Source organism: Tinamus guttatus, unplaced genomic scaffold (assembly GCF_059628265.1).
Source record: "Tinamus guttatus ecotype Peru unplaced genomic scaffold, ASM5962826v1 Tinamus_guttatus_pri_ptg000915l, whole genome shotgun sequence".
Taxonomy (NCBI): domain Eukaryota; kingdom Metazoa; phylum Chordata; class Aves; order Tinamiformes; family Tinamidae; genus Tinamus; species Tinamus guttatus.
Window position 1 is genome coordinate 704,280 of NW_028289449.1, and position 15,840 is coordinate 720,119.

The 15,840-nt window shown below is 40.7% G+C and overlaps 1 protein-coding gene across 1 annotated transcript; it reads right to left on the minus strand.

Moving 5' to 3' along the window:
* Nucleotides 1–954: 954 nt before the first annotated feature.
* SMTNL2 (smoothelin like 2) lies at nt 955–15,550 on the minus strand. The gene is made up of 10 exons (XM_088537981.1): nt 15,139–15,550; nt 7,842–7,929; nt 7,333–7,340; nt 6,909–7,131; nt 6,128–6,181; nt 5,614–5,689; nt 3,792–3,962; nt 3,129–3,246; nt 1,618–1,769; nt 955–1,135 (listed from the first exon to the last, which is right to left on the minus strand). Exons 1-10 carry the CDS (start codon nt 15,541–15,543, stop codon nt 1,009–1,011), a joined length of 1,422 nt encoding a protein of 473 aa, XP_088394107.1. The 5' UTR covers nt 15,544–15,550; the 3' UTR covers nt 955–1,008.
* Nucleotides 15,551–15,840: the final 290 nt, after the last annotated feature.

Below are 15,840 nucleotides of genomic sequence, written 5' to 3' on the forward strand. Positions count from 1 at the left end.
TCACTTCACACTTTTTGCACCTTGCTTGGCCACTTAACAGACAGCACAAGTACTGAATGGAATATTAAAATGTTATTCCTGTCATTGTTAGAGTTGCTGTCCTCCAGTAACAAGGCGAAAGCATGCTGCAGTCGATTATCTTACAAGTGTTCAGAGGATTTTGTACCTTGTTAACTTCCCTCATTTTTCTGCAGTCTTAAATCATGCACACAGTCTCACACAGAACAATCCCAACTGTTGCTATTCTTAAAAAATAAATGAATCCAGGACTCCAGTAGAGGCCTCAGCCACTTTTCCTGAGCAAAATCACTTTAGATTCAACCACTACAAACACTGCTGTGCAAGATGGTGATGTCTGGGGTCACCTCAGTAAGTCAGAGCTGGTATTCTCTGTCTGCTCTAAGAGGACAGTGTGTAAGTCTGTTGAGGCACTCAAATGTGTTGATTTTGATGCTCCAGTGATCGTCAAGCTTATATTTGCTCAACAGAGTTCTCCTTTACTTTTCTACTGAGGTAGGCCTGTGTTTTCTTTTATGCTGAGGTAGCACAGAGAAGTGGAAGGAAAAATGCTGTCTGATGGTGTTGAAACTGCATATTAAGAGATAACAGCTTTGTAGCAGTTACCTGTCACTGGATAAAATTGTGTCCCCCCCCCCAACCTGACATAGGAATCAGCTTTCAGTGATCTTACAATGCAAGAATATTCAAAAATAGCTTACTACTAAGCACCAAAATGACAGCATTTACCTTTCTCTATACTTTTCGTATTTTTAAAACATGGTTTATTATTGACATACTGTTGTCATAAAGAATTTGAGAGATGACTGTTGACTGTTGTCATCAACAATTTGCTCAGCAACACTTCAGTCAGCAGCACAGCTAAATGTAAGCAGGGCAGTAAAAAACTTTACAGAAAAAAAAAACTACACTGCATTTTATCTGTAAAACACCAGTCTTCCCACTAGTATAATGTACTTGACCGTTCTGGCTGGAGAGATGGCCATGGTTTCATTCAAAGTGACGTAGATGATTATACAGAGACTGTACATAGGTGAAGACACACATGGGATCTGGCTTGTGGCCCATCACCATCATGTCATCCACTTCTATAAGACGATCACAGTGAGCCATTTTCCTGTAGTAATAACAAAACAACCATCAACTCAACTTAGCTCAAGCTAAGGCGTGCAACTACTCCTAAGATGTATTTGCTGCTCTGATAGCAACCACTATTGAAGCATATAATGTCCCGGGGATTACTCACATCATTTTATTGAACAATGAAATGTTAATGTTAGGTAATGCGGAGATGTTGCCAATGGAAAACTGTGACTTTATTCAAGGGCTAATAGGAAAAAAATCAAAAACTCAAATAGTCCCATTCACTGAAACTTGAGTAGAAGAATTAGATACTGGAATACATGCTACAGATACCATGGATGTGACTAGCAGTGAAAAAAAAAATCCTATAACAAAGCATACCATGATTTTTTTCCTCTTTTCTATATAAGAAGGTCAAAAAGAACTGGAAAACATGAGAAGAGATGGGATACACCAATAATGAACTCTGAGACTTGAACTGGAAGCACTTCATAAGAGATCTAATATGGTACTCACTCAGCCATGGTGAAAGCCAGCTCAAAGTTCTGCTTGCGATTAGCTGGGTCAAGCTTATTGTAATCAAAAGCTTCAGGAAAGAAAGAATGCACAAGGGCACAGAATGCCATCCCATCATTCCAGCTTGAGGAGAAGTTCTGGAGATCAATGTGCTGTCATGATGAAAAAATATGCATGTTAATGCAGCACAGGGAACTGGGAAGACAGCTGCTTTTGCTCACTGCTATATTCTATCCTGCTCTTCACTAACCAGAGTAAGCATACAAAGCACAGGCCCTATGTTTTTCTCCCTCTCTTTGTATATCCATTATTTATATCCTGAGAAAAACTGACATCCTCAGCAGTGACATGCACTTACATGAAAAGCACAATTGTAAAGCAGACACACACACATTGAAAGTTCCTGAGCCAAACTGCTTTGAAAGTACTGGGAAGACTCTTGTTAACTTCAGTGAACTCTGAAGCAGGCTCGGTGTGCCCATTCAGTATCTGTGGAAATTATGGCCACTGCTTATCCCCATGTAGTATTTGCAATTGAAGAATGGTCAATTTTGTGACAGTGCATAACACTGGATAAAGACCATGATTGCTTGCTTTGCTATTCAACAAGACCTAGTGCAATTGAGTTGAATGCTTGTTTACACACAGAAAGGTGGAAATATGGGAAGAATTAAGCCTACTAGAAACCTGACTCTTAGTACTAAAGCTTACTGTCAGTTTCGATTTCCTCACTGAAATGAAACATTACTTGGGCTCCTGTTTCATGCTGCCTTCCCACCCTTAATCTTTCTGGTAAGTCTTTCTCATTAGGTCTGCTTAAGTATGCTTTGTTTTAGGGTTTGGCAGCATCATGTATATTTTTACAATAATGTTAAGGCACACATAGCATGAAATAATTGATTCCTTTTTTTTTTTTTTTTAGCTTTTCTCCTTGAAAAATGCTTTGGGATTTGCAGCAGCCAGGTAAAACTCATAAAATCTCAACAGCCAAATTCTCTTCTTAGTTATACTGATAGAACCATATAGAAATGAGCTTACTGAAACTGCGTGATTCAACCTCCACCGTTTTATACAAATTCACTTCCTTTAACTCCAGTGGAGCGTACTTTGGTCTGCTGTGTAACAAAGGGAACATAGTCTCCATACACTATTAAGCTATCCATATCTTACCATATATAACAAGAATGCAAAAATCACAGTCTGAAGCTAAAACAAAAAGCAAACCAAACAAAACCAAAAACCACCAGTGTATAGTGAGGTCTGTATCCATATGCACAGAAATGTAGTCTTTCAGCCAACACTAATGCATTGCTTGGATAGGCATACAGAGTATTTCTCATGCAGTGATTCACTTAGTGCTGCTCACATAGCATCATACAGTACTTCATCATCCTGGAAAACAGCGATGAAGGCAGTTCACTGTCAAACGTGTTTTACATTCACTTTTTGAGCAAACTTTGGGGGTAAATTCTTCTGAAAAATAAGAGTTGAAAATGCTAGCATATCTTCACCTTGTATCCTATGGTTTTTGAGCGACACCAGTCTAAAAGAATTTGCTTAATGCTGCTAGCACTGGCAACACCAAAACTCTGCGACCTCTTCAGCTTAGCTCTGGATTCTCCCTTTCCTCTGGAAGATTAACACAGAGACCAGATAAAATTACATTTTAGAAAAAAACCCCAAAACTTAAACATACTCATGGACTGCATGTACTGCATCCAGGCCAACTTCTAACTGTTAGTCTTGCAAGATAAACTCATTCTGATTTCACTAAAGCCAGGTCTACAAGTCCTCTTCCGTTTAAATCATACCCTGATCATGGTGCATAAAAGATAGTACATGCATTTGGCCCTTAATGAATGACTGCAGAAAACCACTATATTTCCAGGCTCCTTTTAAAAGCTGAAGGTTTCTCACAACACTCAGAAAAGAGGTATCCACTTCTTCAGCTAAACAATTCTATATCAAGAGCAATCTATACCTATGAATTTCCAGAATTCTGTCTGTGACATCAGCAGAGCTATATATGACCTCACAGCCCCTTAGCTCAAAATTTTACTTTGGAAGAATCCTGCTACACTAACTATCCTCTGCTGTCAACAGTTTACAATGTAGCTTCCAATTACCAAGCCCGTTCTGGACGTAGGGGTAGGAGTGGGGTGAGGATAACATACTTTCCACTGTCTTGTTCAAATTTCTCAAAAAGTGCTTTCCTGGCCTGTGTTCCTGAAGTCCGTGGAAGTGTCTGAGATCGAACCAGTTCTCGCCTCCTTTCGGCTTGGCGAGGTACAGTAGGAGGAGGGGAGCAAGACTTGGGGGTTACATCATAGTAACTGTCAGTGGCACTGCAGAAAAGTAACACAGAGAGTATGTGGTTAAAAACAAACAACTCTACCGCATCCAGGGAGCCAGCAAGAAGTCCAACGGGTGGTTACTCTAAACCTCCCCAAAACAGTTTCAATAAGAACTGAATGAGTCAGAAGCAATTTAAGCAAAACCCAAAGGTTTATTGACAAACACTATTTAAGTACTTAAATGTCTAAGGTACTTCTACAAATAAAACAGTCTTGTGACATTGCAGCCCAAGTCACAAAGGCCTTATAACACGGAGTAGAACAACTAAGCATTAAAAAAATTCCACTTAGAAGCAGGCACTGAATAGAAATTCAGGAATTTTAAAATTCCTACAGTATGCAGAATTCTGAGCTCAGGCACTGGTGTTTCATTGAAAGCAAGCTGATAATTTCATCCAGAGGCAATGGATTATATTTAACTTGCACTTATCTGACCCCTAAAGCATTTTACCAACATTAATGAGATAAATCACACAGGGCATTTGGAAGTGCTCTCACCATTAAAGAGCAGGGAAAACTGAGGAAAGAACAATGAAATTGAAGTCACACGCTTATTTCTGTTGCAGCCTGAGGACAGATATCCTGACAGCAAGTTTTCTACGTTACTCAGTTTATCATGACACAAACATCAAAGTGCTGATGCTGGAACTAATTCAGAAAAAATGTAATGCCAAATGTGGGATAATTTTCAAGGCAGATACAAGCCTAGTTTAGGATATTTTAAAAAGTCATCCTTCCACTTTTCCTGATAAATACTTTGCATGCCCAGGACACCTGAGTATTCCAGTAGTAATTGTGATACTGCATGACACTGTGACTCTCAATCAAAAATGTGTGGTACTCAGCTTTTGGAGGAGGGCTAAGAGTATTCAGTATCCTGCAAGGCATTTAGCTACAAGCTAAACTCTAGGTCAGACAAATTAAGAATGTTTGATAGTAGTCATGTATTTGTTTCCAAAAATAAGCCCCAAACAGAAACTTTGACTATTTTTTACAAGTGTCTTCAAAGGGTCTGACATGGCCATTAAAGGATCATCTGGGGACTTACAAAAACCCATAAAATGCAAGTCTTAGGGGTGGGGGGAAGATTAGACTAAGAAAGTCAGCAAACTACCAAGCAAAAACAAAAGCCAGTTTTTGTTAAAGACATTTACTAGGACACATTATGACAGGAAGATATCCTTTTCTCGAGGACTTATTCACCAAGCATTAACTAGATTTATGAAGTATACCAAGGAAAACAGCACCGCCCTGCCTGGGTATTCAGGCTGCATGTACCTATTCATGGTGTCTGATCACTTTTGAATCATAACCTTCCGTTCTTATGTGAGATACAGACAAGTTGTAGCTCCTCTGCAAAGAGATAAAGCTCACAACTTGCTCTACAATAATTGAGTGCTGGCAGTGTTTTATTGGCTAGCCCCATAGGTCTGCATTCCTTGATTATGTTTGCTTTAAATTGTTCTATGAAATATTTTTACCTTTTCCGATCAAGGCTCAACTTACCCCTTGGGAAGACACACAGTCTTAATAAGCTTAAGTTATAGCAGCTGAGACTCACCTGTCTTCTAAGTCAGCAGAATATCTGTCTATTTAGATCATGAACAAAATGGTCTAACAAAATGTCATGAAAAATGCCTACCTTTCACTAGTTTTGGTTCCACTACTCATTCCATAGCTCATGGCTGAGACAGATTTAGTGACACAAGCGGTTTTGGCTGTATTAAAAAAAAAAAAAAAAAAAAAAAAAACAGGAAGAAATAAGCTGCATCAGGATTGAAACTCTTCTGTCTCATATGTTTTCAATCTTTTTCACCACAGCGAAAAGCTGCAGGCCTCTCTCTAACCTCCTGTATAATCTAACAAACTGGGGAGGTGTTTTCCTCAGGGCTTCATTTCCTCTACAAAATCGTTGCACTTCTGCAAGGAGGGTGTAAATAGGCCATAAAAGACTATGGGTAAGCATCCCTTGCTTTGAACCAACAGAGAATCAGAGTAGAAGGAGATGATATGTAAACAGAAGGAAACGGAATCTGGATGTGGTCTGTAAATACTTAGAAATTAGAACTAGACATTCGGGTCTAAGTCCCCAGAGGTGGAGGAGAGAATCACTTTCAGCATGTGCTGAATAAGGAAATACTGATGGGAACACTCACCTGCAGAAGCAGATGAACCCATCGTTCTCAATGAACTTGAGTTCCAGGCATTTGCTGAAATGGAAGAAAAGAGACAAAGGAATACTTTGCTACTTTCTTACCTGTAATGAAAGAAGAGGTAAAAAAAGAACTTGCAATATAATCTGCCACTCTCATTGGCAAATCCAGCTGGTCTCTCTCTCCTGTGTCTCTATAATTTCTAACTCGTGTACATATTCTAAGCTCCAAATATCACCCATCACCGAGTATGCATGATATATAGTTAAGAAATTAAAATCTTACTGACTTGAGAAGGAAACAAATGAGATGAGGTTTCTTTAAAGTCAGTTTAGAAAGGAAATAAGATTCTGCAGTCACTCTGACTCTTGTGTGTATGTGTGTGCCTGCTGTTGATCATTCTCCCCTCCAAATGACTTTTGAATCTGTTGGCCAACATCAGCCTAACTTCATAAAGGGTCTGAAATCTCAATGCACCAAAAACTCCTGCAAGTTTAATTAAAATAGTTGGACAGATTGAAAAGAAATATTTCTTCAGTAATTATGCTACAGGATAGACTGCACTGTACACATCTGTATTAGAGAGCAAGAAGTTTGCACAATATGTGACATCAAGCCTTAAAGCTCCGCCCAGACACAGAGATTCCCAATCAGAGTGAGATATGTAGCCTTAGAAATTAGAACTCAGTTCTCACAAGGTCAAAGGACAATCCTTGCCCCCAGCTTCTTGAAGAAGTGAAATCAGACACAGCCTCAGTGATCGAATTACTTTTGCCTCTCTTACCTGACTGGTGGGAAGTTTTCACTACAGTCTCATTTTTGTTCTTGCCCTGCCCCACCACACCAACAGACATATTAGTTGTTCCTGCTGAAGAGATGGTTTCTCCTGAAATCCTGGTTACTGCAGTAACAGGAAGGTGGGGCATTTGTAAAGCAACTGCAGGAGCATGAGCTTCAGGAGAAGAGCCTGCCATGTGAAAAGCGGTCAGTTCATGGGGCATTTTTGCCTGATCTATTGAACAAAAAGAAAAGGAGAGAGGAAGTAAATTTATTTTCAGAGTTACAAAATAATTTTCATGCACAACATTTTTACAAGATGCTGCAATTACTCTACCTAATTCCTCCTCTAGGACATTATATACCACTTACAGCACACTGCAGAAACTGAAATACAATCCTGGTTGTACAACTCTTAAAGTGTTATATACCTGTCCTACTTAAATCTCAGCTAGTGTATCTTATTCAGATGATTAATCCACTGGCAGCTGCATCTGTTTAACACTCCCTCCCACATACACATTCCCCAAATTTCCCTATTATGGATTAGGAGTCAACAAACTTGTTCTTTCCTTGGTCCTGGGAAATGATGTGTGCCTCAGTTTTCTCTAAAACTCTCTAAAAATTAAGTACTTCCCCCAGTGAAGAATGAAATTACGTAAGTAATTTGCAAAATACTTTGAGATGTAAGGCTACAATGGCAGCCAGAATAATACCCTGACATCATGTAACAATAATAGGCTCTAATTAATTAAATACTACAGTGCATGCTTAACAGTGAAGTTTAGAAAATCATAACCAGGAAACAAAATTAAACAGTTCAGTATTCATGCTAAAACCATATCAAATTCTAACACTTGCAACATCCAACGGTTCTGTGCCTGCCAGGATCTGGTATTCCTCGAGTAGTAGTGTTACTTCACTCATTTGCCATTCCTACCTGCTGAAGACTGATGCCCATTTTCAATGATGGAAGAACTAAAAACTCTTCTAAACTCGGGTTTGTGATGGTCATCCAGGTCTACGCTCTGTCAGAACAGACAATGGACACAGTAGCAAAACTGTAAACAGCACTAAGAGTTAGGGGAGTATCCCGAGACTCCAGGTAAGAACAGATCTTCCTCATGCTAGTGATTATAATACAGAATGACAGCAACCCTCTTAATCTAAACAGTTTTTTTTTTTTTAAAGGCAGGCAGACAGAAAGACTGAAGGTAGATACTGAAGAAGATTGTGTGTTGCAGGTAAGTATAAACAGGGAAAGGGAAGGGGAGTGTGTATATATGCAATAACCTGTTGCTCCATGTGCTTTTCATATGAAGGAAAAATTGGAAAATATGGTGGTTTGATTTTGTGTATTTTTTACACAATTTCACTGTACATGATTAAAAAAAGTGTTTCTAGGCTGGAAAAATACATCTTATGTAAAATACAGAAAATATATAATCAATTCAAACCAACAGAAACAGTTTCCCACCACTTGTTTGCTATTGTTTGCTCATCCGAACTTAAGAACAACAAAAGATGACTTCCAAGCATTGTGGAGATTTTAGCATATTTACTCCTGCTAGATGTTGCAGGATGCACAGGATATTTAAATAATGTCAATTATTTGAGATATTAGAACTCTCATTATTTCAAGTAGAGCTCCTGTCTCCTTTGGTCTGAAGTCCTATTGAAATTTTATTAACTAGTATCAGACTATGGTAAGACAGTCTAAGCACAATTTTCTCATAGAGTGCACAGTTGTGGGCTGCAACTGATTCTTCTGGATATTCAAGCATCTACCTTGAACTGTTTTCAATGAAAGGCATGTGTACTATGTAGAATTTGGGCTCCACCCCCACACTACTGAAGTGAGAGGAAATTACTGCTTTGAATTTAAGGTTAGACCCTACATTTTCAGATCAGTTTTGGTACCTAGGCTTTTCAAGATTACAGCACAATTTGCAGAAACCATCAACCTGTGGTAAAGTCCCATCAGCCTGACTTACATACTTATTCAAGATGAGGACCTGCTGCTTTTCAGACACCTTTCTTAAAAAGATGTATCACAATAAAACACATAAAAGAGTTATGGCAAGACACTGAAATATTCTGAACTGCCTGTAAAGTTCAGCTTGGATTGTATATTTTACTATGCCAGCTTGCATACTATTTCTCAACTTGAGGTCAGATTTTTGCATGTCAGTTTATTCTATGGTAGGTAATGAAAAGTAGCATGATCATCTAGATATGACTGTCAAACATAAGGATGCAAAGTTTAGAAGTGGACTGGAAACCTTCTTAAAGAGTAGAAGGACCAGTCTTTTCAACCTTCAGAAAAGAAGGTGTTTTAAAGCATCTTGGCCAGGAGGTTTTATTTACTTCTCCTACCAAATTCCAAAGGATGATCTTCCTACAGTTATAAATACACTGACTCACTCTGCTTAGTATGGGGTCAGAGGTTACAAAAGGAGCCAGCCAAGACATTGTTTACTATCAAAATGCACAAAACATGCCTCTTTTTAAAAACTGCATCAGCATGGTGTTGCTTGTAGCCCATAAACAAGAGTGACAACAGCTTTACTTTGAAGATGTTTAAGCATTTAGATTACAGATGCACCTAAGAGAGCTGGATGTTAGAAAGCCACAGCCAGGCAAGTCTGCCTTAAGATACACTGCAACTTCTAAAAATCCATACTGCAGTTCAATGCTTCAAGGTGAACAAAGGGAGCTTTAATTTTCCTTTCTTTTCTATTTAAAAGAGAGAAAATAAACCATCTTGAGAAGATTAGGACATTCAGAAGTTGTCACTCTTTTCTGCCAACTAAAATTAAATTAGAAGAAAACACACTGCTGTGAATTATCTAGGCTCCACTTATTTTCCTGGGATCTCTCTCAGTTAGATATTTCATTAAGGAGCTGGTTTTCAGAACACCTCATATCGAACAAAGTTGTTTTTTTTTTTATATAGTTACTCAGTTTAGTCCCAAAAGCAGTGATGAATTGTTTTGCAAATCCAGTGAACAGACTTATTTTATAAAACATCACACAGAAGAACAAAGATCATATTTAAAATAATATTAGTATTGTGATAATCAAAAATAATATTGTTCACTTTTTTATACTGTTATCCCCACAGGAAAGGTTTACATACATAGACACACAGTTTGACTTACTGCCACTAAGCTAAATCTATATCACTGTAGTCAAATCTTGTAATCTTAAAAGAATAAATGTTGTTTTGAAACTTTCTTATCCTTTAAGAGATTACTCTGCATGATTAAATTCTGTAGCAGCCAGGATTCACTTGAAGAAAGTACACCAAATATTAATCATATAAACCATGCAAAATCATAAGCTCCAGAACTTTTATTGATACACTTAGTATGAGATACTACTGAAGAGTTATTGCCGATACCCAGAACTAAAACACAATGCGCAGCTAACACAACTCTATACAATGCACCTATAACATACATGGACACAAATTCTTACAGTGTTAAGGGCAGGCACTTTCTGCAGTGTACAAGAACAAAACCAAACTGCTCCCCTACCCTCACCCCCCTGCCAAAAAAAAAAGAAACAGGTGAAATTAGGCAACACTCTTACTGATCCTTCAATAGTGCCAGCATTTCACTCCATGTTGGTGGAGCTGCCAATCCTGTATGTAATTAGCAGTAATTTGGATGGGAGCTTGTCAATAGTTAGAACTGTTCAGCCATTAATGTCAGCAACATTGAATATTGAGCTGACTATCTGTAGATTGTGTTGATCTACTTATAAGCTTGCAAAAAAACAAAACAAAACAAACAAAAAAAAAACAGGAATCATTCCATGTCTCATATTTTTTTCCTGGAAAAGTAGTCTGGTCTGAAATTCTGAAATGCAGTATCTAATTTTGGGTGCCTGTCCTTGCAGATCTCCAAATAGAGCATAGATATCCATGCACCTCCATATTTGCAGTACCGTTTCATCTGGGTATTCAGCATAAACAGGAGTCTGAGTTCAATATGTCAAAATTTCAGAGCAAAAAAAACCAAAAACAAAATACACATGCATTCTTGAAGAAAGGCCAGTATTGTGAATGGACCTGAAATCCTTCTGAGGCTGTTTTCATTTTACATGAAAGAGGGACTGAGAGCACTCTGTCTCGTAGTCCTTATGGGGAAGACCATCCCCTCAAGAAAGGATGCAGCATTACATGGAAAGCGAAGCTAACAAGGAAGTGGAACAGTCCAATAAGGCGGTCATTGCAAAGATCATGTTTCATCTTATGAAGTGAAATGACTTCCTAATGTGGTGACAGGTGCTACATTACTTTATGTTCACCTAATGACCACATTTTGGCTAAGAGTGCTGTAGAAAAAAGAAATATGCCAGGCTTGAGGACGACTAAGACAGCTGTGTTTTCAGAATACTGCATGATCTGAGGATCTAATGTGCACTATTACAGTGTGACGGAAATGCTTAAAAATTGCTTTGTTTTGAGGCTCTGAACTACTGACAATTTGGTGCTTTGTCCCATTTCTACAATGTGTGTAAGTACTGCTTTTGTCAATGCTGGCTCTGTAGACTGCAAATAGCAGAGGTACTAGTATATCTGTACTTAGTAATGTGAAATATTGATTCACACAACTCATGTAACAAGAGGAAATACCTTCCTTTCTCCTAAGACTAAAATATGAAGAGATTTTAATTATTCAGACTTTCCTTAACAACTGTAAGAGTTAAGGTGGTTTCATAGCTTTTACTGTCTGGTAACTACTGGATCACCTAATCTGCCTGCCTGTACATCCCAGGTGATTATGTATCATGCAGTTCCCCCAGACCGTCTAATTACCAGGTGCCGTCAGGGGATAATGGGGGCTAAGACTTGTTTAGATCTTCCCAGGTAGTCCTAGCCTGGTAGTCATCTCTGCTGCTCTGACCACAGTTGGCAGATTCTCTGCCTTGGTCCTTCCCGCAGTCTGTCAACACAGTAGAGTGGTACAAAAGCAGTGAGAGCAAAGTCACCCCACCTTTCTGCCAGTGTAAGAAAAAAATCCTGACACTGTAGTTAGAAATGGGAAATAACAGTCTATATATTCCATAAAATATTAGCCATAGAAATCACCTTTTCACGTGTATACTTTTGAAACAGATCTCTCTGAGCCTGCATTTACAATATCCCAAGATGAAAGACTTTTTTTTCAGCCACTACCAACAATTGTTAGGCAATGGAAACCACTGCCCAGGGTTCTGGTCATAGGAACACTTGAAACACAGGAACATAGGAAAAACATCGGAAAACATAGGAGACATAGGAAGATGGTAGCATGGCAATTTCTTGAGCAGCAGCCTGCAGTTCGACTGGAGTACATCTAATGTGAAGCCAAACCCTAAGCGCTGCTACCAGCCTCTCACCAGGCATTACTATGACCAACTCAGAAGAGCACAAGAGTGGCGTCTGCCTATCCGAACCTGTCTTTCTAGACATGCTCGAGAATCCAAGTACCCTTACTTCTGCTACCAATTCCTCTGCTTTGCTCTAGATCATGAATTGCTCTGGTATCAAATTTACCTTAATGAAAGAGGAGTCTTTTTGCTGAAAATATGTACTCATACTGGTGTAAAACCAAGTAACTTCAGTATCAAATCTGTAGACTGGGACGGAATCCTGCATAATCTTTCCTTAGCTGCAATAATGGACTCAGGAGGTCCATAACAGCATCCAGATTGCACTCCTGCTTATGCCAATGCACCAAATAAAGTCAATTCCCTGATTCAGTTTAAATTTTAGAAGGTTTGGAGAGAAAGAAAAAAAAAGAGGGGAAGGTGAAATAATTAAAAACTTCCTTTTTTTAATCAAATAAATTAATAATAATAAAAGAGGGGGGCACATGGGATCGAGATGATTTCAGTGAAAGGTATAACCACCTACCATGTCGTATTAAAGCTAACAAAATCCAGTTACCTTCCAAGTTACCCTACAGGACTCAGTGACACTGAAACTTTATCTTAAAAAAAAATATCTATTAAATATTCCCTTTATACTATTTGTAGTAAAACAAACAACCCCCAATCCTTAAAGTGTCCTTCCCCAACACCTGCAGAACTGTATCCAAGGGAATACAAGGCAGCAGAAATTCTTTCCAACACTATATTGATGTCCCTGTGCTTTGTGAAGGAAACTGGGACAAACAAAAGTGATCTGCCAGAACAATCCCCCTCACTAAATTGATCTTCCAGGGGCAAAGGCAACTGGTTCCACTTAAAACAGCATTTAAGTCTGTTGCATAACAGATTTTAAGGCTACCACAACAGGGATTGGTCAAAGATTAGAAGAATTAAAGGGAGGTTTGTGTCTTTACTTCTGATATATGTTAGAAACTCCTTCACTTTACTTTTTACAAAGAAATTGCATTGAAAAACAATCTAGCATTATTACAAAATCATGTTTCACATACTGAAGGCACTCAGAATCTTCACTATCCAACCTGCACTCGGAGAAACATTGAAACTCACAGAAGCCAGACCTTTGCTAGTACAAGCACTGCATTGACCACACAGTAAAAAGAACTCAACTAATAAACATTCTCAGGAGCAAAAAAGCACATCTTGCTTGCTGTTGTTTCAAGAACAGTATTTCCTTCTGTAACTCAATTATCAAAGTGTTTACTAAAGCCAGAAGTACCACCTGTTTCCATTCATGGGGAAACATACGCAGTACTATTTCGAGTGCTTCAGCCATATAAGCAGAAATTGCAGGCCACTGAGGGAACACCTTTTTTCAACAGAGAATGTGGGTGACTGGCACACAGGTTTAGGCTCTTGCTTTAGACATATCACAGCCATACCCATACAACCATGTTTTTATTGCATGCATTTGATCTGTGTAGTTGGGAGCATCTCCCATGATTCTGAGTACTAAGATTCTTTCCCGGTCAGCTATGCTAACTCTGAATTTGTCATGCCCTCCAGGGGAAAATTGTTGGGAGGGCACTGTAGAACTATCAGTACATTAGTGATTCACTCTGAACCCTCAAAGTAGGAAGGTTCCAATCCAAACAAAAGCACAGTCTAAGCTTTAACCCAGACAAAAACCCAGAGCTGCATATAGCCATAACTCTTATGCAAGACTGAGCACAGAGTACACAGGTGAGATGGTGTGAGAGGAGATCACAATCCCCTTGTCCCTCATCTGTCACACAGTTCATTTCTGCTCCTTGCAATGCCAATAAGCATGGACAGCTCCATGGGGAAAAAAAAAAAAAAAAAGAGAGAGAGAACTGAAACACGCACGCTGCTCAGCTTTGTCTTTTGGGGAAAAAAGCCAGAACTTGCTCTATGTTAGAAACACTGCATCTTGCAACAGCATTACACTTTACCAGCCATGGCAAGATCTGTGTCCCATTATTCAGTCAGTGAGGAGGAAAAGAGCTGGTATGCAATACAGACTCTGTTCATTCCCAGCCATTTAACTTGGTTAAGACAAGATTTTCATAGGTTGCAACCTGGCTCTAACATAGCGTTTTGTGCAACTGAATCACTGTGCATTTTGGCTGCTGCCTCTTGGTGTTAGGTAATGTACCCAAACTCTCAGCCCTTTCCAGAGAGCCAAACATCTAGGAAAAGCATTACACACAAAGTTTCAATGTCACTTGAGTTTCCTGCTAGCAGGGTTTTCCACAAACTAGGTTATAAGCCTTCACAATGCTGCAGAAGCGATTTTACTACAGGGAGGAATGTGTGTCCCTTCCTGCTAGTTTAGGCCATACAGACCATGACAGTTTGTGTGGAGTTCAGTTCTCAGACCAGCTGCAGCAGTGCAGCATAGGGGCTGCACAGCAAAATTCACACTGCAGGATGCCAAGTCACTACCTCAGGGAAGCGTGTTACCCCTTGCTATAAACTATGCTGCAGTCTTTTGTTCATGTGCCAACTGGCAAATCGCACTGCTGCCACACAGATCAACCTCAATCCAGTCCAGAAAAGATACATATATATATGCACACTCACACATACTGAGATTGTCCCAACTTCTTTTCTTACTTCTCACCAAACTGAACCAACAAGTTGCTGTAGTTCTAACCAAGACCCCAGTTTGACCAAGTAGGCCATGATCAGGACTTCTCAGGTATCAGGGGCAAAAGCATCAGTCAGAGCAGCAATCCTCTGTCATGCAAGGCAAGCCCGATGTCCCAAAATGACTTCACCCCCAAGCGCTCAGACATCCTCTGGCCCTCACCTCCCTAACCATGGCCAGCACTTACCTGACTGCGGCCAGTCACTGCTAGCTTTGCATGGCTGGAGAACCTGCTGCTGGCCAGCTCGGGCCCCGGCAAGCCAGGCCCCGTGGCCGGGGGGCTCCCCGTCGCCTCTAGCACCTGCTCCTGCAGAAGCCCCGACGAGCGGCCGAGGGCCTCCACCTGCCGGGCCAAGCGCTCCAGTTGCGCCCGCAGGCGGCAGTTCTCCTCCTGCAGCTCGGAGACGGTGCGCGCCAGCGGACTGGCGAGACGCAGCACCTCCTCGACCTGCCGGCCCACCCCTTGCTTGAACACCTGGATGTCCATGTGGATTTCCCTGACAGCGCCGCGCAGCGTGTCTTCGTAGCGCCCCAGAGCCTCGCACACGCTCTGCGCGTCGCGGCTGTTGAGATCCGCGATCTCGCTGGCCATGGTGTCCGAGGCCAACGGCCCGGGCGGCGCGGCCGAGAGGGCGGGCGGCTCAGCAGCCGCCGCTGGCGAACGGTCGGCCAGCTTCGCGCCTGTCCCGAGGGCGGGTGCGCGGGTCGCTCCGCGCGGCCCCCGCGCCTGCCGCTTCCAGCTGCCGGCCGCGGCCCCCTCCTGCGGTGCGGAGGGAGGGAGGGAAGGGGAGAGGAGAGGAAAGAAGAGGAGAGGAGGGAAGGGGGGGGGAGGGCAGAAGAGAGGAGAGGGAAGGGGAGGAGAGGGATGAGGAAGGGAGAGGAGAAGAGA